Source organism: Pagrus pagrus (genome assembly GCF_965226575.1).
Source record: "Pagrus pagrus genome assembly, chromosome: 12".
NCBI lineage: Eukaryota > Metazoa > Chordata > Actinopteri > Spariformes > Sparidae > Pagrus > Pagrus pagrus.
Window position 1 is genome coordinate 26483082 of NC_140196.1, and position 24490 is coordinate 26507571.

General features: G+C 39.4%; 1 protein-coding gene across 4 annotated transcripts in view; it reads left to right on the forward strand.

Moving 5' to 3' along the window:
* The window catches only part of map4l (microtubule associated protein 4 like), a 113041-nt gene that overhangs the window by 39803 nt on the left and 48748 nt on the right, over positions 1-24490 (forward strand). For 3 of the 4 annotated variants that reach the window (XM_084368621.1, XM_084368622.1, XM_084368623.1), the window contains exons 3-6: positions 2337-2423; positions 3749-3826; positions 5341-5580; positions 11875-13191. In XM_084368621.1, the coding sequence (XP_084224747.1) occupies positions 2337-2423; positions 3749-3826; positions 5341-5580; positions 11875-13191 (1722 nt within the window). The remainder of the gene's footprint in view (positions 1-2336; positions 2424-3748; positions 3827-5340; positions 5581-11874; positions 13192-24490) is intronic. The other variant, XM_084368625.1, reaches the window with a different exon arrangement.

Genomic DNA, 24490 nt, shown 5'->3' on the forward strand with positions numbered 1-24490 from the left:
AAAAAAAAAAATCACAGCTCTATTTAAGATTGCAATAAAGACCTAAAAACAATTAATTGTTCGGCTCACCTTACTGTGCTCTGTTACAAAGACGAGGGTGCTTTGTGTTCAGCTTCTTCCTCTGTGCCATCATTTGTATTCTTTTCTTAAATTAAAATATGAAATATTGTAGATGGGAATTTTAACTCCATAGTGTATGTAAAATGGAACATGGTGGGGAGGCAGTAGAGACGTACAATATTTGTGTATTGTAATGCTAACTAACCAAACTTAATGACGTATTACAGCAGTAACGTTCAAACGGATTGTGGCACCTTTAAAATAATAATCTTGAAGATTTTCATGAAAATAAATAAATATGACTGTAATGTTCTTTTATGGCTCTTTTAGATACTGTTTTCCATCTTGCATGCAAGTAGAGAAAGCAAAACAAGGAATCCAAAGTGATTTATGTGAAGAGTGGCGATGTTTTGGGAAAACAGACATGAGACAGAGAGAGCTCCACAAGGAGGAAAACTAGACAGAGAAAAGAATCCTGTGGCGTTTGTCTACAATGACTCTGCAGTTATTTGTGTGTGTGTGTGTGTGTGTGTGTGTGTGTGTGTGTGTGTGTGTGTGTGTGTGTGTGTGTGTGCGCGCGCGCATGTGTGTGTGTCAGCTGAATGTAAACTCAGCAATTCACGGATGTCTTACCTTTATAGACCAAAAATAGATACGGCCATAAAGAAACACTCACACTCACAAACACACTCACACTGGATCCAGTGTGTGTAGACTCACAGTTAATGCACGCTTGTTAATTATTCATGATATCCACCATTATACTGATATTGGCCCTGTGCCAAAAATATGAGTCCTCATATCCCCTGAATGCTTTGATAGAAAACAGGTTTTCAGTTTGAGTGTAACGAACAGCATCTCTTCATAACAGAGACATGTTTTTAGGAGTCACATGACATGTCTTTATCTGTAGCTACTCTGTGTTGTTGGCCCCACGGTCTGTCTTTCAGATACAGATACACACTTTATTAAAGGTGCCATGCCGTAGCAGGCTAATGCATGGGAAAGAAACAGCGATCACATTGGGCAGCTGTAGCTCAGGAGGTAGAGCGGTTCATCTAGTAATTGGAAGGTCACTGGTTCAAATCCCTGGCTCCCCCAGCTGCATGTCCAAGTGTCCTTGAGCAAGAAACTGATCCCTAAGAGAGAGCCCCTTTAACTAGTGCATACTTCGGGTCTCTCAAGACCGGAAGTACAGTATACACTAAGGATGTCAGTGCTTTTTTCAACACTGATGGTATGGAGGTGCACACTATAACACCACTTGCACAATCTCAATTAACAGCACATTTGTGGAGGTCATAATGTTTCATCGTGTTACCTTTGTTGACAGGTGTTCGTTGAATTCTATGATGTTTTTAACATAAAGATGGATTTGTAAAACATATCTATGTATTTTCATATCTCTGCTGCTTCATGGGATTTAATGGAATCAGCAGTGTAAATCTTCTCTTTGTGTGTCCTTTTGATTTCTTTTGTACAGCAGCACTTGCCCTACCACTAATAGTGATGTTGAATAACATTTTATTCATAGTATGTATCCATAGCGTATGTGAGTGCGTGAGTGTTGTTATGCTTGTCTTGGTGTGTGTGCCTCAGCTGGTGGTGCACATGCAGCGATCCTTTAAGACACGTCCGCCAACACCAAGCGTTGCCTTGGGAACCGCACATGCTGTCATCATCTTCTTGCGTAACCATGGTGATAGTCCCTTCAGCGATGTGTTGCTGACATGCCCCTTCACTGTCAAAAGATGTACACAACATGACACACACACACACACACACACACAGTCGCAGGCTGGAGAGGCAGGTTTTGGGAAGCGAGACCTGTTTGATGGTTAAACAGCTGACAGAGCGGAGTGACACACAGCTTTCAGTCCGTCTCACTACGTGGAGAGTTTTAAAAGGAAACCTGCTGGATGCATGTGTTTTTCAAGAACATGTAGGTCATTCAACCCAAGTCTGGTTTCAATCCAGGCCTGTTTCCATCTTGAATAGTTAATATTATATATTTTTGAATATATAATATATGACACAACTGAAAACGTTTTATTGTGAGTCATTTCGGCAATGAAAAGCTTACAGCACATCATACAATATTAAAAATATATCTCCTCTTTGGATACTGGAAATTTGATCTGAATGTAAAATTACATTAACAGGAATCTATAAATGTTTTATGCAGGAAAGATGCTTATTATGCCAGAATAATGAGCAAGTCCGTGATGTTTCTGTTTGTTGACGATAATGGTCATAATGCCCTTAATCTCCTTTAGGTCCAGGGATGATGTCATCAATGATGTCATCAGGGGGACGTCAAGACCCACCAGGACAGCCTGCCTTCAGCTCTGACTACATGTCTGGTGAGGATGGAGGGAGAGCCAGTTACTCATCAGATGGTTTAGTTTGCACAGAAGTTTGAGTCATTTTTTCCTTATTTTGCTATTTAGAGGGGGCTGTGGGGCCCCCTGTAGATCAATCCCAAAATAATACTTAAAGTAACGCTTTATAATAACCATTGTTAATAAATGGTAAGTATAAAGATAATTAAACTGGTAACACTATGCAATAGGGGTACATTAATTAATATTAGTTAATGTAATAATAATCAATAAATAACAGTCAATTGATGTGTCAAATAATGAACTACGGTGCTCATGTTGATTAATGTGTTAATTAATACATTATTTCATAATTTATCAATAATAACAACAATAACAGGGATACAGCTGACTGGTAATAAACAATGAAATGCGTTATAAACCATTTATTTAGCAATTGTTAGCTATTATATAGTTACAACTGATGTTAATAATCCTTTACAACTGCTTAATAAATTATTTATAAAGCATTTTTTTGTTAGTCAACAATAAAATGACTTTTAACAAAAGTTGAATTCATAATAATCTATAAATTTACCATTTATTGATGATAGTTATAATAAATTGTTACTATACCCACATTTCATGACACTATTAATAATATTAATATTAGAAGCTTAAAATATAATTTTTTTCTACTAGCCTCACACCTTTGTGAAACTACTAAAGTAGTCTACTGTACGTTTATATTTGGGGACGATAAAATAGGTAAATAGGTAAAATAAAAATAGGCTTGTCACCATCAACATTAATTCAAAAGTTGTTTTTCCATAAGCCTTCATTGCGTTTTCTATTTGTTGCTATGCAAAAATCTGCTCACTAGCCTTGTTGCCTTTTGACTTGTTATGCTGTAGTGGAGAAACACAGGCGTTACCAAGCAAAACGTTAATGATGTCTATTGAAGACAGTGAGCCACTGTGCAAAATAATAGCATGAATAGCATGTACAACATGACCCTGAAACTCAACAGCATCATCCTTTTTGTAATGAGCACCTGTGGTATCCCTACTGTAACATGTCATAATATCAGAACATGTGTTGCTTTACAACTTTACATATGTAAAAATTAAGGTCCTGTTGAATGTTTCCAAAGTATAACATTCGCTTTGCCTATTTCTTTTCATGTTTTGTCCCATGGCTTCATTTCATTCTGCTCCTCATCTCTCCTCATCGTTCACCTCTTTTTGTCTCTCCTTCCTCTCATTTTACTCTCTCCCTGTCTGGCTGTCTATCCTCTCTGATTCTCCAATTTTTCCTCCCTTGGTCACTCTTCCCTCCGTCTTTTACTCTCTTTCTCTCTCTCTCAGGTCCTATGATGGGTGGAAGGGCAGATCAGTGGAGCATGAACAAGACAAAGGACAGCAGCATGCCTGACTCATTTCTAGGTCCACTTTACTTTTTCACCTACCTTGTCCTTTTAACCTCTGACTAAAAACTCTGAAGGGGGTTATATTATCCCACCTCTCTGTGTGTATCTGGAGATACTGAATGTGTAAAAATTAAGAATTCATTTGGCTGAAATTGGTGAAATTTGGCTCAAAGGTTAATTTGAAATGGTGTGGTCATAATTTGAATTTGGCTCTGGCTATATGGAATGTTTTTTGTAATTATTTAGCTGTAGATGTTTGTTTTTCTTGTCCATGTGCTTATAAAACAGTTCATTATCTAGTGACAAGCTGGTGCTTTGTGCAAAAATTAATATATCAACAGTGCATACCATATACCCTCGCCTGGTTTTTTGTAAGGATGTGATAAAGAACGATTTTCTGACATAAATATATATAACAATATGGAAAATCTATGGAAAATCAATCATTTCTTTTGTAATTGAACATTTCCTTGAGTCATTGAGTAGGACACAGGATATGGTAAATGATGAAGGTAGAGAGAGGGCAGAAACCAAACCATAATGACTGTGTACTCATGAAGAGAGAAACATGGAAAAAAAAAAATTTGTTCCTTAAACTGCACAAATCGCAAAAGTAATGGGTGGAAAATGTTTATTATCTCAAGAAGAATACCTTCTGGTTCGCTAAGAGTGCAGAATGAGCTATAAGCTCAGGGTGGTCTGGTCAGACTTATGCATTTTATGTGGTGCAGTGGACTAGAGGGAAGGTTTTGCACATGACCTGGTGAGAAAAAAACACTTGCTTTAAGGTGAAACATCTCACAGTTGTATGTTTATGGCTGTTAATTGAATTGTGTGAAACTTTGTCGGGCTCTATGATCAATGCTACAGTGATGAGTTTGGCGAGCCTTTAGAGTTTCGAGTTTGGAGTTATCCAGAATGAGGGTAGTTTTGCAGGCACAGAGCAGGATTTCCTTACAGTGTATGCTAACGTTACTTGTGTTAGGTTTGCTGGAACAGGGCCGAGTTCAGTGCTAACTTTGTGTGTAGTCTCAGTTGGTATTATTCATACTACTAGCTGCCACTTCTCCTAAGAATTCCATGTGTTATGTTAGCTAGCCACTGTTTACAGGCTAAGCTAGGCAAGTAGGAGTTTTTAAAATGCAAAAAAAAAAAAAAAAAACACACATTAAAAGGTACAATTTAGAGTGTTTTGACTTGTTTCCAGCAAATAGCTGAAAAAGAATAAAGAAAAATAAATATATATGAATATATATCCCCAGATGCAACAAATTGTTGAGGGACAGTTTTTTTTTAACTAACATTATCAACAGACTGTGAAGACCAGTGGTGACTCCCCCCCAAGTTTTGGCCATTTCTTATAAAAATACACCTTTAAGCCACTATTTGTAGCATTTTCATGTGCTGAACTTTTGCTCAAATGTATCAATAACAATACGTAATTATTAATGTTTAAAATCATGTTGCATATACTTAATACATTATATATAAATGTTGGTGATGTATCGCTATGTTCTGTGTCTCCATCAGGCTTCTCTCAGTCTGGGATGGGAGGGACCGTGGGGTCCAGCATGCCGCCATTCCAGACCAGTATGAGCTCCACTGTGGGCCAGACTGGGATTGTGTCAGCTATGGACACTCAGAAGAGTTCAGGCTTGTTTGGCATGGAAAACAAAACCGCCAGTAACACCAGTGGAAGCAGTCCATTTAAAACCAGTGATATGTTTTCTTCTGGTGGCCCAGGAATCCACTCTTTGGATCATTCTACAGGTATTAGAAATAGGGTTGGTTGCATGTTTCACTGTATGCTGGGGGCAGTAGGAGAGGGTGGAGTCAGTCAGGAGAATGAGGAGAGAGTAGGAAGTAAGGATATATATAGTGTGGTTTTAGGTTTCATAACCCTCTCTAGAGGATATCTTGATGATTTAGTTCACCCGGCACTCTGACAATACTGAAAAATCTAAATCCTGGTCATTTCTTAAATGTATTCAAATCTAAAATGATATCCTAATCTTATTTATAGCCCACTGCACTAGCCTACCAAAGAGTTGGTACGGTTTTCTGTAGTAGACCAGCTGGGGTGGGTGGTGACTGAGGCGTACAACCTGGTCCCACAGGACATGCTTTCAGCAGCAGAGGGCAGCCTTTTCTAGTTGTTCTCACTGTAGATGGAGCAGCAGCAGCTCACTGGCTGCCTCATTGCTCTATGCTCTATGCGTGCTGCTCTCTTTATCTACTGATAAACTGGATCAACAGACGGACAACCCATAGTTTTGTGTCTTAAGGAGTCACTGGAGTCTGATGAGAAGAAAGCAGCATGTAGGCCACTCACTGCTCCCCATGAAATTTCTACTTACTTTTCATCATCAGTTGTTAATGCTTATAATAATCAATACTGTAGCTGTTTGAGTGAATAACAGTTGATGCATTAGCTGAATTTGTGCTTGCTGAGCAACAAAAACACCAACCCACACGAGGATACAATAACAAGATTCTGTAATAGAGACAGTGCTGCAAAAAATATTTCATCATGTGAACATAATTTTACATTCAGTCAGACCATTAGTCCTCCCAACAGAAAAGCTTCATGTGAGTGAAAAGGGCAACAACTAAAGATTTAACAACAGGACCCCAAAGCCCTGAACTGAACTTTAAAAATGACTCAGCATCTGAGTTCCTCTTAAACAGCCACCGCTCTTATTCAGGGTTTGATTTTTTTCTCATCTCTTTTCTGTTTTGTTGATGTACTAAAGATAGCCCCACTAGCTTAAAGCCAGCTAGCAGTACAGGCTGGTTGTTATGCAACAGTTACTAGTCTAGTTCAGTCGCTATTAAAAAGAGATATGATGCATCAGTGACACAGATGACAGTACACTTAAGGACATTTCAACAGACTTCCTGTAGAAACCAGGGATGAATTGAGAAAAGATTGTCTGTTACCAGAAATGATTTGCTACACAAACAACAGAAGCCATTAATGGGTGTTGTGATGGCTGTCACACATTTCACTTAGTCTTTAGAATGAAAATTGTAGTTGCATTTATTTGACCATAAAAATAACCACCTACTACCCATTAGATTTCCAGGGAAGAGACTGTGGTGATGTAACCATGTGCTGCTATTTTGAAAGTCTGTCTTGGGCTAACCAATCTGTGGACATTATGTGAATGGGCCAATCCTGTTATATAATTTAGATTAAAACAATGAATAATTAAATGTAAGCTAAAATGTAAGCTTTTAAAACCAATCTTTGATTTTGATTTTGATATTGCAAATCTTACTTATTTGTTATATTTTTTTGTAAAATATGCAACCTATGGCCTGACACTACTACAAGCTGTCTATATTAGTGAATTCTTTCATGTACAAACGGGTTTCAGCTTACTCACAAGAGGGGTAGAAAACAAAGCAAAATGACTGAGATCTTGCGTAGATCAGCATGAAATATTGTTCTTGTGCCTTAAACTGCACAACTCACTAAAGTAAAGCATGTGAAATGATCATCTATGGAAGGCTACCTCCTATTTAGCCTAACATAGCTATTAGGTCCACATATCTGTCAGGGCCCCTGATTTTATATGGTGCAAAGTACTGGAAGGTTTTTTTTACATGAAGCTTCCTCTGGAGCCACAAAAGGTTTTATACTGCTTTTTCCACATATGCAGTAGTACTCCCCAAGACCTGCAAACACAATTAAATGTATAAAACTTGTGGAGTTACCCTTTAAGTGATAACTTCTGAATTTTTTTTAAGTCCCCCAGCAAGTCATGACAGCATGCACAATACCAGACTTCCCTTTAAAAAAACCTGTTACGCTCATGCCAAAAGTAAAGCAATGCTGCTGATATTGAAATCCTTTGTTATTTTGCACATCATATGAGCAATCTCATGTGAATGGCTAATGCTAATGGCAACATTATTCTTGAGTAAAACTTAGCTATTTTAATCGCTGTCTTATTTCTCTTAATGTCACAATTGCCCTTGTTAAGACACTTAAGTATGAGTAGTTCATTCCTGTTCCAATTTATGTCTTTCCGCCTCTACCGCAAATCCTATATTAAACCTAAATTAATTTGTAATGCTTACAGCATGGGAAAACAAGGTTTTCTAGAGCTACATGACTTCTGCAGGATACTGACAGCACATTACCCAACTAGCCTGCCGCTCTGTCTGTGTTGCCTGTTCTGGAAGTCCTCTTCACACACATTCATCTGTCTGTACAGGTGCCAGTGAGTTTGAACCCCTTAGCACAAAATTTCAGATTCTCACTCTCACACAACACTTTTGCATAAGCAATGTGTTTGAGGCAGCCACCACTCTAACATTAACATTTCTCTTGGCCATTTGCCAGCCTCGAGATTAAGATGTACTCCCATTAAATACCTTATCACATTAAATATAGATGATAAAGCCCTGGCCTCATCTCCTACTCAAGCTGTTTATAGCTGAGGATGCTTCTGAGGTGAAGGGGGGAAAAAGCAACTGCGATTAATTTAGAAATACAGGGAAAGGTGCCAGATTTAGAGAGGAATGCACCTTTTACTGGATTCACATTATTGTCTAGGGATGTAAGACAGATTGAGAGGAAAAGAGGAGATGGGAGGAATGATAATTTAAACAGGAACAGGACATGATGAGCAGAATGAAGGGGGGGTGTTGGTTAGACAGTTTTATCTATACGCTCTTCCCCTCTGTCTGTCTGTTTGTATTTATCTGTTCATCTTTCTGTGCCTCGTTTGCTCTGAGCTTATCAGAAATAATTGAGACTTTTGGCTTCACAGGAAAAAGTCATACCCAACTTTGATGTCTTCAGCCCCAAACAAGAAAATATAGTGGGGACAGACAAATGAGGGGATCATTTCATTGCAAACTGAATTAATTTTGTTGTTTGTCAAAGCTTGCATGTGCACAGTTTGTTATTGTTTTGTGATATTGCAACACATTCCACTTCCATATTGTTTGATGTGCCCTATGATCATTTCAGTGTTTCTGCATGTGTGACAATGACCCATTTATTATCATCATTGTTCAGACATGCATACATTTAGTTTTAATCATGCATCTTAGACTGATTCATTTACCTTGTTACCAGTGTTTGTTTTTCTATGTTGTGTGTGCCTGCTTCCTATACAAGACCTGGTCTGCCCCCCTGGATGATGATGATGTTGTTGATGATGACGATGATGATGATGATGATGATGTGTAAAAGAAAGAGAGAATCACACAAGTTATTTTTTTGACAGAAAAGTGCCATTTTTATGTCCATTTGAGACTCCATGCAGCTGAGAATTTACATGATATGACCAGATTTCAACTTTACCATATTCATTGGAATTAATGTAGATTGACCCTGTAATGACCAAACACAGCCAAGCAGATCAATCAGAGCAAATTCTTTTCACCCAATGCCCAGTGCTGAACCATTATGTTGCTATTAAACAGCACTTGTAAATATCTGTCTTAATATAAATTGATCATGCCCACTCAATCAAATGAAGTCTTTGTAGAACCATAGAAAATCTGTAACAGGTAAGTACAGTTGAATGTATTTATAAAAGCAGGCACCATCACATACAACATATTTTGTGAAAAGTTGAAAAGGTTGTGTCAAAGGAGCTTAAAAGCAGTCGGACTATGGTTACTATGGCTGGAAACAGCAGCATAACAGTGAGAAGACCAAGGCAAGAGTCATTGCATATTTGTTTATTTACATGTACATCTCAAAAAATTTGAATATCATGGAAAAGTTCATTATTTTCTTGTACTTTAATTCAAAAAGTGAAACTTTCATATATTCTAGATTCAAGATTTCAAGTCTTTTTTTGTTTTAATTTTGATGAATTTCTATGATATTCAAATACTTTTGGAGATGCACCTGTAAATGCATCATCCAAGTGCAGTGCTAACACATTGTAACATTGTATATATCTAAAATAAAAACATTGCTAAATGCAGAACTTTTATCGTTATGTCTACTACCATAGCACCAGATTACGCTTGGTGATGCCACCATATCTCATCAGGTCTAAGTGTGCACTACAATGAAAGTAATGGAAATGCCTCTCTTCCTCAAAGTTCCACAATGACACTAGCAAAGATTATCTTTCATTCTTGAGGATAAGCGACATTCTGTAGTATATTTTACGTAAGGGCTCTAGGTAGTCACGTAATGGGCTTGTCTTTGAATTATTGAAATCATTACTTGAATTAAAACCAAAGTCAGACAAACTTGTAGAAGACCTTTTTTTTTTTTATCTCTGGAAGCAAAACAAAAGTACCTGCTCTGGTAGTTTCGCCTTTGCTCAATTAATTATCTTCTATGGAATCGAAGTAGCTTCCTTTTAAAGAGTACTCCACCGATCTAGCATTGCACACATTGTCTTACTTACAATGGCCACATCGTCTTTGTCAAAACCATTGACATATAAAGCTGGGCGACATCGCTTAAAAAATTAATCCATAATGTCCAGGTTACGATCACTGTCATATTGTGCTGGTGACGTCATTCGAAAGCAGAGTCTGCACAGTAGTGATTTAGCTGTGGAGCTGCAATATCAAGTTCCCACCCATACACCTGCCTGCTCAGTGGTGAGCAGCTATGTTGGGCAAATGTTACATTCAAAATGCAATATACTACATATTACTAGTTACCTTCATTTTAAAATAATGTATTACATTACAGTATTACGTAGAGTAATATATCACTTTTTAGTTACGTTCAACAAAATGCCCGAATAACCTCTTTAGAACAATTAAATAGCCTAGATCTTTTTAAATAAATGAATTGCCTTGGATACAGGGATGAGCAGGCAGACAAAGGATCAAAGTCAGATATATTATGAGATAGGAATAAATGTTTTTAATTGTAGGCTTAGTCATATGAAACACAATGGACCAATACCTTCTAGGAGGATTAGGCTTCATCATTAGGCTACGAAATATGGCTCATTTCAGTCACACAGAGAATTAATAAAGAACTTATAGGCTCATATATATTAAACAAATGCATAGTCTATATTAATATGATCATGCAGAGTGTGGATGGGTTCTTTAAAAAATACAAACAATAAACGCTTCACTTCGATCAGTAACGCTGATTGTAATGCGTTACATGACATAACTGTAGTAATTTACTACTGAAATAATATTAGTAACGCGTTATATTATTCCGTTACCGCTAAAGGAAATATATTACTGTAACGTGTTACAAAAGTTACTGGTTACCCCCAACACTGGTGAGCATGGCTCAGCTGCCAAGCATATCTGAGACTCTTTTATGATATAAAGGATCAAATAACTAATTAAAACTCAGAAAAATGAACATTTGACAAACATACAACAGCATGACATGAACAACCTAAAAAGACTGAAACCATCTTTCTGTACGTTGAGTCCGATGTGCTAACAATGTTTTTGCTTCATGCTACAGTAATGTGCCCTTGAGCCACAGGCCTTAAGCAGGGATGAGTAGTGGGCAGGCTCACCTCTTTCGAGCTAAGTTATGAAACCTTTTTTTATAAACATGCAGTAGAACTACACAAAACCTGTGAACAGACATTGGTTTGTTAAGTCTTTTTAAAGTTCCCCTATGAAAATAGGGTAATCTCAACCATTCAACAACCATTATATGTGCAAACTTATATGTAAGTACACCCAGACTCTTTACAAATACTGACATGTTCACTGGAGTGGATTAGTCACAGCTACCCTAATCCCAACAATTGTCCTAACATTAATCCATTCAACAAACCATCAAACTACATGCAAAATAATTTTAAAAAATGGTATCCATGAGTTTGTCTGACTCTGTCTAAGGAGACACTAATTATGTGATAGCTACTACAGCTTCCCCTTCAAAACATCACTTCAACTGGTATGGACCTTACAGTTTTGATGAGATCAGTTATTATAATCATTTTCTATCTTAAACAGTAAACAATTTAGACATGAAGCTGTGAAAACCACCTATGGTAACCACAATCTGATGGCTTTTTGGCAGGTGATTCTCTGACACAGTATGTGATTGGTTCCTCCTCTTATAAAACCCTCCCCCCCCCTCGGCAGCTGCCATCCTCTCTCCCAGCGGCTCAATGGATGACAGCAGTCCCACTTCCTCCAACTCCGAACCTCTCAGCCCTGAGAGAGTGGGGCTGGGGGTTGAGGCTGGAAAGCAGCAGCAGAGACGGAAGAAGAAGAAGAGGAAGGGCAACGAGGAGGTCTACGACTTCTTGGATAGCCAGGAGAATAACATCAGCCAATCAGACAAGCATGGGGTGCTGGATAAGGGCGGACAGGAGGCGGAGGAGGACGAGGATGAGGAGGAGAACTGGGAGTGGGAGATCAGAGAGAGTGGAGGAGGGGGTAGAGTGAAAGGCAAGAAGACTAAGAGTAGGGCAAGACTTCCGGAGGAGTGGGGAGCACCCCAACTGCCCATCTCTACAGTCGCTCTTACCGGCATTACAATGACTGAATCTGGCCCTTCTGACTCCAAAGCTCCATATTCCAGCCCTAGCCCTGTTTTGCCCTCTGCCCCTGAACAGATACCCACAAGTTTCACCAACCGTTCCCATGCTAGTCTTGTAACAGATTCATCTCCACGCTCCTACGAACCGATGTGTGTAGATGATTTCCCTATGTCTGCTAAAGATGGCCCAAAAGCAAACGTAGAGAAAGTTTCAACATGCAAACCTGAACCTAACTCTAGCTCAGCAACCAGTCCTGCCTGCAAGACTAGTGTAGCAGGGGATGTTAGCGGTAGTCTAGCATTGATGACAGGTGACAATCTGAGCCCAGTCTCCCAGACCTTCTCTTTCCTGGATTCAGTCCTCCAGACCCCTCCAGGCTCCACTCCTGACTCACAGACCACCACCCCTATCACCAACACCCCCTCCCTTGCTACTTCTGCCCTGACAAAGTCCACCCCTACAGAAACCATCATCCCTGCCTCACAAGCCAGTTCTGTTTTCAACCCCTTCAAGAGCACTCCAGACCTTCCTCCTAATTCTGCTTTGTCCACCAACCCATCACCCTTAGCTGCCACAGTCACTCACCCTCCAACATTTGCAGTTGGATCAGCCCTCAACGTTGATGCCAAGCCTTTCGTCCCCTCAGCTACACTCATGTCCTCTATAGCCTTCACAGGAACCACTGCTACTGTGCCCACTATCCCCTCAGCCACGCCCCTTAGTTGCTCAGCTCCTCCCTGTAAGAATGAAGCCAGTCCCACATCACCACAAGTCACTCCCCCTAAAAGTGTAGCCCCGCCTGTTAGCCAAGCTACAGTCACCCCCCTTCCCTCCATCACCCCCGCAGCCCCTCCCTGTCTCCCTGCACACTCAGAGCACCAGGAGTCCTCGTCGTCACAGCTCCCCCCACTGGAAGGTTGGTGAACTACAGGGAAGATTATGAATAACATGGGGCTAATTTCAACACATTGATTGTAGGTTAAGATAGCAGGAAGTAGCTACTATTTGTAGTCCTGTATGCATGGCTCTTGTCTGTCAATTGAGCACCAGGTCTTCTTGATCCTTTTCTCTCTGTTTTTGTGTTAACCAGGGCCCAACAGATAAACGTAGAAGAGCTTATGTCTAATCAGTTTTTAAGATGTTTATACCAACAATACATCTACACACAAATCAGCTCTTCATTACCATTTGAAAAATCCTCAAGAAATATAGTTTAATCTTTAAAAAAATAAATACCAGAGAAACATTTGTGTTTAACACTCTACCCAACTGTTTGGATGAGTATGAGAGACAAATGTACAGTGCTGGTCAGGCCCAATTAGCAAAACTGCAAAGGTACCGTGATAAGTTGCCTGATTTGATTTCCCTCTCCCTGCCTCTGTGTATCTGTTACCATGATCATAACAGCTTTATTACTTGACCTGCTGCTGATAGCTACTATCTATGCTTGCTCCACTGTCTAATGCTTCATCTGATTGTCAGCTTCCTGTGTAATCTTCCACTATCTCCTTTCTGTCTGTAGTAACACAAACATAACCTGGGTCCTTGCATGCTATTTAGCTTTATACTTTACACTGATCAGCCACAAATTTAAAGGACTAACAGATGAAGCGAATAACATTGATGATCTTGTTACAAGGCAATGTTCGGTTGGGAAGCCTCGGTACTCAAGTAGATGCAACTTGACATGCACCACCTACCCAAATATTGGCAGTTTGTCACGTTCCTCAGACCAGTCCTGAGCAGTTTATGCAGTGTGGCAGGGAGCATTGTCCCGCTGGGGGGACCACTGCTGTAGGGGTTTGCTTTTGCCATTAGGGGGTCTGCAGTGTTGTTGGGGTGGGTGGTGTGTGTCAACTGGTATATGAATATGAATGCCAGGACCAAAGGTTTCCCAGCATATCATTGCATTGTAACAAGATGATCAATGCTGTATTAAATATACAGTAATTGAACCCATTAGACAAGAGTAACAGTTACAACTCAAGATCCCTGTACTAAATATCTTCCTCTGCCAATTTGTTGTTGTTTTTTTTGTTAAACTACTGCACTCAGTGGCCACTTCATTAGGTACACTTGTGCAACCTTTTGCAATTCAATACAACAGCTTTGCTATAGGTTCTACTTTATTTATTTTACTTTAATGCACGCCAGTACAACACCATCACTAACTATGACCTGGCAAATCTGCGAAACAGTTGTATTTGATTGCAATAGATTGTACAGGAGCACCTTATGTGGTCACAGGATGTTTTTTCAAGGTCCAGAATAAACCCTCAAACTCAAAGAGTTACAGATTGATTTTTAGCCATTTGTCACTTTGTGCAATTCAAAGACCATCGGCAGTTTATAGGTTTAAAAAGTCTGTTCTTGTTTCCGTTAAAATCCCAGTCCATTTTAAAATCTGTTTGTCTGGTATGTTATCCTAAATGATAAATAAGATCACCTTCAAATATCAGGGTTTTCCCAGTCACTACAACAGAATGACAGAACAGCAGACCCTTGACATTGTGCAAGTCTAAAAAAAGTTATGTATCTGACATAACTTTGAAAGATAGATTTGACCACCCCCATGAGTGTGACAACCATGTAGGACCAAAGCCAGCTGCCCTTTTGGCCTGCTTGACCTCTTATACACTGGGGAAAACCCTGATATGACCTCAGTCTAATGCTTCCTCCTCCTGATAACGCTGGGTTTCCTGAGCACTTTGTCTCTGGCTGCATCCCACAGTCTGCTGAATGAAGCTTTATTTTCCAGTGTGATTCTCTCTATGCTTCTCCTCAGCACCTTCTCACTACTGAAGTCTGACCCAGTACTTGACATTATGTGTGAAATGTGTGTTAACAGCTCTTGATCAATTAATTGAATCTGACTCTGTAGCTCTAGCCTCAGAAATTCTGATACTGTAGGCCTTACTTCTGACATAATCTCATTCATTTATACAGTATTTTCGATCACACTGACCTTTTAGCTGTAATAATGACAAATCTCTGAAATGTCACGTAACTTCCACAAGCTCTCACTGGAGTTTTGAAGCACGTTCATGATTGATTATTGTGATAAAAGTTCTAACGCTGACATATTGTTAGGGTTGATGTTGGAGAACTTTGTTTAGTGCGTTGAAGTTGATTGTGACCTACTGAACATCTTTTCTTTCTCTCCCCTTCCCTTTTTTTCTGTTTCATAATGCCACAATCTTGTGACCTTGAACAAAAGGTAAGACAAGTTTCTCTTTATCCAGTTTGCATTTTTCAGTTTGTTAGACATGTTGGACACCGCTGACCCCACAGTGGTTTTACTGTGGCTGTGTGGTGAACAGTTCTTTCATTTATCTGCACAGTCATGGTCGGTTTGAACAAATAAGTGAGTGAAGGATTTGCTTATAAAGAATAGAGTAAAATGGACTAAGCTTTAAATACATGCAGTGTCTTAATTAGATTTTTCCTTAATATAGCACAGCATGAATCATCATACTAGCTTATTTTAATACAAACTGCATCCCAACTGTAGGTTTATCTCTAACCTGTCTCAGTAGGGCAAATCTGCTTACAGGAGATGTATCCTGGGCTCGAGGCACCTGACATAACTTCAGGTGTACTGACATGTGGCGATCAGGGGGCAATAAGCATTTGTCATTTTGGAACAAATACATTTTTTTATAGTGGCATCTATTGTGGATTTGTACAAATTTTGGCATCGTAGATCTTAATCTCCAGGGTTGTGAAACGCTTTTCATGCTTTCACAGTTTTGTCAAAGCAGGAAAAGTACAGGTGGAATTAATAACTCAACTTAATGGTTGCTCCCTTCTTTTTAAGTGAGCCAGTCCCAGTGTCAATGTTACTCGGGACATTTAATATATTGGAGCCATCATTATTACTGTGTTGTTGTTATTTAAATGTGTTACATTTCCACCTGCTTTGACAAGTGAAAATGTCTGCTATGGGTTAATATTCTCAGTCAGTCAGTAATAGTCAAGGTAGCCATTTTATCACCTTGTTACCTTCCAGCCAGTGAAAGCTGCACCTGAATGAAATTACAAATGAATGGAATCATTGCCATGGTGTTACTGAGTTGTTTTTACCATGAATTGTTGTTAGACTATTGTCACTTTGGTGGTCATGTGAGAGATTGTATACTCAACAAATGAGTACAATGTCCCGAATGGCACAGCTGTCAAAAAGGGCAGTCTATCTCATCCGTCTCAGTATGTAGGAATCACTGTGAATCATCAGATAGAATGTGCCGCTCTTCATTCATCTCGTAGCTTTAAGTCTAGGCCTTTGTGTTTGTTGAAAGGCTGTCTCTGCTGCAGAGTGAAGCTTCATCCAGGTTGTTTACTGTGTTTGTCCAGTCAACAAGCTTCATGGGATTCGAAAAATGTAGGATATTAAGACAAGACTGCGATCATTACAGTGTTTTATTTCTCGAAAAGAGGCACTCGAACTAGAGATATCATTAAAACTGTCAATGTCAATGATATCTACTCTGTTCTTCTGTTCATTGCAAATATGCCACAGACATTGAACACATCATTCCATTTTTCTATGATATTTTGAATCTGTAGCAGATGTGTGGCACAACCTGTAAAAAACAATTTCATCACTTATGAGATGTTAACATAGAGATTTAAAGCTACAGTTGGTAAATTATTCTAGAAGCAGTTTTGTTATATTTGCAGAAAATCTCTTTAAAATCCTGACAGCAATATATAAATCAAAGGCTCTGACAAATAAAAGAAAAATCCAGTATCTGATGTTGTCTCAGGCCTCTTACAAGCCCATCCAATCGTCTCATCTGGCCCGCATCAGGAAATTGGACATTTGCTTGCTCTTGCTGGTTTCTACAGTCTTACAAACCCAGCTTAATATTTTATTTTGAAAAAGTAAGTCTAAGCTTTGTAGCATTGCATGTGAGTTCACGTGTAAGATCTGGTGTAGTGCTTTTGTAATCCATTGAGATTGGGACTCAGAAAATGTAGTCTATTAAAGTTACTGACAGCTGACTTGGATTTAGGGTTTGTTAGACATGGTGACACCCACAATGCTGTGTCACTCCATTATTCTATCTGTGTCTATTTGTTTCTTCTGTCTTTATCCTGTCTGTTTCTATTTATAAACCTGTGTTCTACCTCCACATCTCCCTATCTTCTCTCAAATACAATATTGATGGCTGGGCCTTTTTCAATCTTACATAAGGCAAGAGCCCTCACCTTTTACCCTGTAGGTGTGTGTGATGTGTTCTCTGTATCTATATATATGTAGAAGCCTATTTATGTTGATGTGTATGTATGCAGGCTGTCAGGTGGTCATCATTCAGCCACGAAAAATACTAAGTGCATGTGTGTGAGGGAGACAGAGAAAGGCAAAGATAAGCAGTTACCACCTTTTGCTAGTGGGTGAAATTTGAAATCTAAAAACACACACACACACACACACACACACACACCCCCGCACACAGATGCAGTGACCTGCTTTTGTCCTTGACAGAAAGCCAGCAAGACTGAATCAAAGTGAATACTATAAATTGCCATAGTCACTGGAGACCTGTGTGTGTTGTGGTTGGCAGTCTAACAGTGCAGATAGATCATCATGTTGCAGTGTGTTGTAAAGCACTGGGGCGTTGTTGACTCTCAGCCCTGCTCGTCAACTCCACCAGGTGTCTGCTGGGAGGACTGCAGCTCTGACCACAAACTGCTGCAGCTGAAGCTCATCGCAGACAAATGGCTTCTGGTGGCAATGACACATCTCCCAGCAGCTTTAGACAGACTGGCTACTGCATTAGGAATTTTACCATCTGAGTCAAGTATTCGCCAAGGCGCAAATAAATATTAGTAGTATGTTATGATATAATGCAATGTAATAGATAATTGTATATCTTTTTTGAGTTTGTTCCAGTGAGGTGTTGTGTTCTATTGTGAGTTTCACAATTTCCCAGAGCCCAAGATAATGTCTTCATGTTGTTTGTTTTGTCTGAAAACAATCCAAAACCCAGAGATATCAAATAAACAGTGATAAAAAATAAGAAAAAGCAGCTAAATCTCACATTTAAGCAGCTGGAAATAGAAAAATGTTGGCATTGTTGTTTGATGAATGACTAAACCATTGATTATCAGAGCTGTTGTTGCTTAGGTTTGCTTTGATCAACTAATCAAATAGTAGACTATAGATCAAGACTGATAAATTGACCTGGCCGATATATCGGCTCATAATAGCTTATTGCAGGTATGTTATTGATATGTTGGCCCATAAGTAAAAGGATGTTTCATTATAGAGATGCTAAACTAGAGATAATTTAGAAAAAAGTGTCAGAAGAAGAAGTGTTGCAGAAGTTGTTGGTTAATGTTAGATGTTTATGTAGAGCAAAATGATGTCTTTTTAATAAGATGCATTATTTTCTGACTTTCTTAAACATTCCAAGTATCAAAATCTGTATTGCCCTCAACATTCAGTTGCCCTATATTGCCTATATTGCCCTTATAAATGTTTTTTAAGCAGCCATTGGCCATTGATACTCAATTTGTGGGGTAGATGTTAGGGAGTAAAAAATTAATATGTCAGTATGTTGGCCGATATACAGTTTTTTTTAATGATGTGTAATACAAAGGTATTCAACAGTTTAACAGTAAATTTTATTGTCCAAAGTGGCATCAGCACAATTATTATAAATCACACCAAGTATCTTTATCTACGTTATTATGTCTGAAAAAATGTTTTCATATCATTACATTTCGTACAGCAGATACTGTTACCTATACGGATATATGTGTATTGGGGCAATATCAGCCGATAATATCGGCCAATCGATATGTCAGTTGGGCTTTATTTGTTTCCATTCACTTCAGTTCACTTTGAAAATAATCTTAAAAACACTTCAAATGTGCTTTCACCAGTTAATCCCTCAGTGAATATTATGGTTAGGTGGTTATATAACAAATATGGGGCATTGTTCGGCCCAACATGAAACTTGATTTGGAGCAATCTGTTTTAAAAATCCAGTTGTATTTTTGTCAAAGCTACTGTACCTTATCATTGTGTTGTAATGCTGTTAGGGACAGTCTTTTCTACCGTACGGTAGTGGTAATGTTCTGTTGAGGTTTGCGGGTGTCAAATATGATGACAACTACCAAGCAGCATTGGATTCTTTAGCTATAATGTCAGAAAAACAAACCCAGAGGACATGAAACGACATGGAAAGATCAGTCAGTAGGTAGTCTTGCACTAAAAACAGCACTGTTTTATAGTCAGCTGTAGAGATGGATCTGTACAAACCCCTTTTGTTGGTGGTAACTGAGTGTTTACTGATATAGGTTGAATACATTTTTTTATTTTATTTTTTATATATGACATCTGACATGGCAGATTTGTATAGGAGTATCCATATTTTACAGTCTGTTTCTCTTGAGTGAGCCCAACAATAACCCATGTTAAATACAGAATCTCATTGAGAACACCTTAATGACCTGGTTAAAGGCTGACATCTGAATCTGTTCTCCTTTTCTTATCTTTGAATTTGTCTGTTTTCTCTAATGCGTATTTGTAGTGAATGTTGGCCTTAAACTCCTTCGCATCTGCTGATGCCAGAGCGGCTGAAAATTATTCTTCCTTCCTCCAGTCTTCCTGCCAAATCTGACTCATTGACACGCAACATATATTGCAAGGTATAGGCTGGCAGAGGAGCTGCCAATCGTCTCTTTAAGTTTGAAGTAATTGGTATAATTGATGTTTTCTTGATTTTGGCAACATTAGGTCAACTTCACCTCTAATTTTTTAGTCCACAGGGAGACAGACAGACCAGATTCAATTGTAGAAGTGGGTTTGCAGAGAGTTTCTGGAAATTATTTTTTCTTCTTGTCCTCCTTTTCTTGCTCCTTTAACCCCAGTCTCTGTCTTTATCTGTACTTCTGCTCATCTGTCTAGTTGACTCTTCGCCTCTCTGTATTTACTTAACCCCCGTGTTTTCCTTTATCCTTTCTTCCTTCCTCCGTCAATATTACCTTCATCTGTTGCCCTTCCTCATCTCTAATCTTTATCTATTCCTGGGTATCTCTGTCTCCCTTCCTCTGTCTTCCTCAGTCCCTCTGTCTACCCCCTTATACCTCTCTCTGCCTTTGCCCTTTCCTTCTCCCCCTCCATCCCTCCCATCTTTCTCCCTCCATCCTCTGTCTCTTTGCCCTTTCTTTCTCCTTCATCCACGTCACGTCTTCCCTTTCTCCTGCCCAGACTCCCTGTGTTGCTGCGGCACCGTCATAATCACTGCATTGGCGATTGGGGGTGCGGGGGGCTGTAGGGTGTTGGTTGTGAGGAGGGGGGGGGCGTTGTCAGGGAGACATAGGAGGTGGTTGCCGTGGAAACAAAGAGACTCTGTGACTGAGGGATGGAAAGATAGAGAAGGGGTGGACTGGGTGTGACAGTCAGTGAGGTCGAAGAGTAAAAATAGAATCGCTCTGACAAGATCCTCCTCCCCTCCTTCTCCTCCTCCCCTCCCTACACTTCCGACCCTCAATCCCCCTCACTGCTCTCTCCCTCTCTCTCTCCCTCTCTCTCTCTCTGCCCAGTGCCATGGGCAACCAGCTGAAGCTTCCTCACTCTCTGTTTCCTCCATCTCCAGCTGATGTTCAGCAATCTGTGACCTTCATAAGGAGGACTGACAGTGACCTCTGTGATTTTTGCCTGTACAGAAAGCTGCAAGAGTATCAGATTGAATTTGAACCTTCAGCTGCTTATTCTAAATATATGCTTTGTTATTTTGTTCACCCACTTTTCAACTTCTTTTGTCTTCCTTGTACCCCAGAGTGTGTCTGTGGTAGCTTGTTAGTTGCCAAACTTTAAGTGGTAGAGATTTTTACAGTTTCACTTGGAGAGCCATATTTTCCAACCTCAAATTTATAATCATTAAACTTTACCAACATGACTCGTGTTAGACTTGTACCATTTGCGTACTAATGAAAAGAAGGAATAAAAGCTGGACCAAGGAGACAAATATATGGTTTGTATAAATCAGATTTTTTAAACGTCTTCTTATCTAAAGTCAATATTGCAACTATTGCGCAAAATACAACAAAATAGCTCATATATAACCACTCACATAAAACGTACAGAGATCAAAACAATAACAGTCAAATCATATTGGAACACAAACATGCACTATTAAAAGCAAGTGACGGAGCCCATGTCAGAGCAAAAAGGGCAGCTGCTATACATGTACTGTAGGTGCGGTAATAAAGTGTGAATATGTTTAATAAAGGAATAGATTTTTTTTAATGGTCTGTTTCCCTGCAGTTTATGCACTGGGTTGTTTGTGTAGCGATGATTCAATTCAAGAAACTGGTGGTTTAATGCAAATTGACGAAGCATATTATATAAACTGAAATAATCAGGCTGGTGTTCCTTTTTATATTTCTTACTGTCAACAAATTCCAAGTCCATTGGTCAACACCACAGCTCTAAATCTTTATTTTTTACAAAGGTTCATTCATCTCCAAAAGAAGCTCGGACAGGAATAGTGCAGTTTTGGGGCGACTCTTTACATCTGTGGATTAATCCACATTTGGTGCTCTAGTGACTATTTCTGGCAGCAGGACGGTGTATGTGGGATAGATTCAAAGAAGTAAGTTCAAAACAAAATGAAAAGTTACGTATCTCTAAACTGTAAAAAACAGAATTTAGAAAAGCCTCATGTACACAGATGCAAAGTGTCTGTAACTCCAAACTCAAAGGTTACACCCCGCTTTTCCGAAACCCCGCTGTTCCGAAAATAGACTTCCATTCATCGTAATGGCGTGGTTTCTCATTTTATCTAAAGACCCCGCTATTCCGAAAAGGCTATTGTGGTACCCCTGACCCTAACCATATTGGGAAGTAATTGGAAGTTGACAGTCGGGTTCGGAACAGCGATGTGTTGGAGTGGGGTGTGTTGGGATGGAGGGGTTTCGCAATGGAGGTGTTTCGGAATGTCAGGCTGTTCCCAAACTCAAAGTACTTTCACCTACAAACTGTTCCAGCTAAAGTATTTCAGTACATGTATTTAGTGTAAATTTGTTGTGTTGTCACATTAATTGCAGTTCACAGTCAACACTTCATGTTCTTCTGAACAGTGCTGCTGTGTTTAGCGCCGCTGTAAGCTGTCAGCTCAGTCAGCTGTTAGCTGCAGTTGCTGTCAGCTCTCATGCTGCAGGGCTCGTAACAAGACCACCGATCAAACTTTTTACAATAGTCGAGATGATATACAGAAAAAAACATGATAACAGAACTAGATAGTTCAGGTGATGTGTTAAAAAAATCTTGCACTTTTTCATAGAAGCATTAAACTTTGTAAGATTGTTTAGTTTGGGGCCCTGAACATTTTCAGATATGGAGCAATTGGCAGCCATTTTACTTTCTGCCATAACTGAATTATGTATTTTGCATCATATCTCCTGAACCGAACATGACAGCACATAAAAGGTGATGTCTATCCCTATGTTTTGATGGTCAAGGATTGCAATGATACCATAGACTACATCATTAATTGTTCAGGTGAAGAGGTAATGGTGAATTTTGTTACACTGTGAGAAGGAAACTAGAGACTATCTTGCAATGGGAAAACACCAGTCATGATGCCCATTAACATGTTGACATGCTGAGTACTCAATAGTCATTACAACATTATTACATGACTACTGAGTAATCATTGGTCAGACCACATCCATCTTCAAACTCGTCCTTCATTTTGATCTCAACTACACACCTGTAAAGTTCCATGACTACATCTTGTACAGTTATGGTGCTATCACATTGATAAAATGTGTTCACAGACAGACATCACCTGGCAAAGTACTCAAAACAGCTTCTGAGGCTGGTCCCCACTGCAGTTGGTGTCACCAGGACCACATTTTGCCATGATGACACACACACACACACACACACACACACACACACAGACTCCCAAGGTGAAAACAATAACCAGCCATGCTGTCATGTTGAGAACTTGGGCAGACTTTCTAATAACAGTGAATTAACCCTGACAATACAGTGACTATACATTTAATATTCAATTCAGTATTCAATATGAACATGGCAACTTAGCTGAAAGCAACTATAAACAACTTTTAAACAACTTCAGTGAACCTTCCCCCAGTGAACTACTCGGAATTAGTAATTTTGTTAAGAAAGCTGAAGAAATCAACATTCCTGATATTATACTTGTCTAGGTGGAGGAGGGCCACAATCCTGCAACGCTTTCACAAACAGCTAGGGACCATTTTGTGACAGGGTCACTCCAGAACAAGGGTTAGGGTTAGGGTGTACAACAATAAATCCGGTATAGTTCACTCATTTCGACAAACTCACTTATGTCATCTGTTCAATTCCAACATTCGCGTCACAGCAGGTGTGATCCCATTGCAAGATAGTCTCCAGTTTTACCTAACCTAATTTTTATCTCAACAACACACCTGCCACACGCAAGTTGCTAAGGTCATATTTGGGGGGAGTGGTGGCCTAATCCACGGACAGCACTTGCCCCTCCCCCATTACCACCATTGAGGTGCCCTTGAACAAGGCCCTTAACCCCGACTGTTCCAGGGGCTGGCGGTTCAGACTGTGGTTGTACTAGGCAGCTTCCAGGTGTGAATGGGTAACTGTGTGAATGTGATCAGGGTGTTCCTGAAAAAGAGCATTGCTATCAGTGAAATAAACCAAAGTTAAAGATATACAGCATATATTGAATATTGTTCTAGTCTTTACAGTCACTGTGTTAACAGGGTTAATGAATAAAAGGATTAAGCCTATAAAACTCTTCACAACATGCATGCAACTGACATGATATTACAAAGTCTCACCTCCCTTCTCAGATACAGGCACTTCTTTACTGCACTTTTGGAAGTGCTAGCGGAAAAACTTTTAGGAAGTACTTTGAAACTATTTACCTCAAATTTGTTCCATATCATCTGGACAAAGAGGAAGAAGAAAAGGCAGTTTTAGCTTCACAAAGATGATATCTCAGTTATTCCAGAAGTTTTCATATTGTTTTTTTTAGCAGGACAGTATTTAGAACATACTGACCAGTTGAAACGTGGGTTGTTTTCACAGTTTTTTTCTGTTCTAACCCCAACCCTTTTCTGTAATCTGCTCACAATTAGAATTCATTGTCACTAAGTGGTATCCAAGTTGATTTGGGACTATACTAACCTGACACTCTGAATTACTAATCAGAGTCTAACAGAGCCATGTAGTT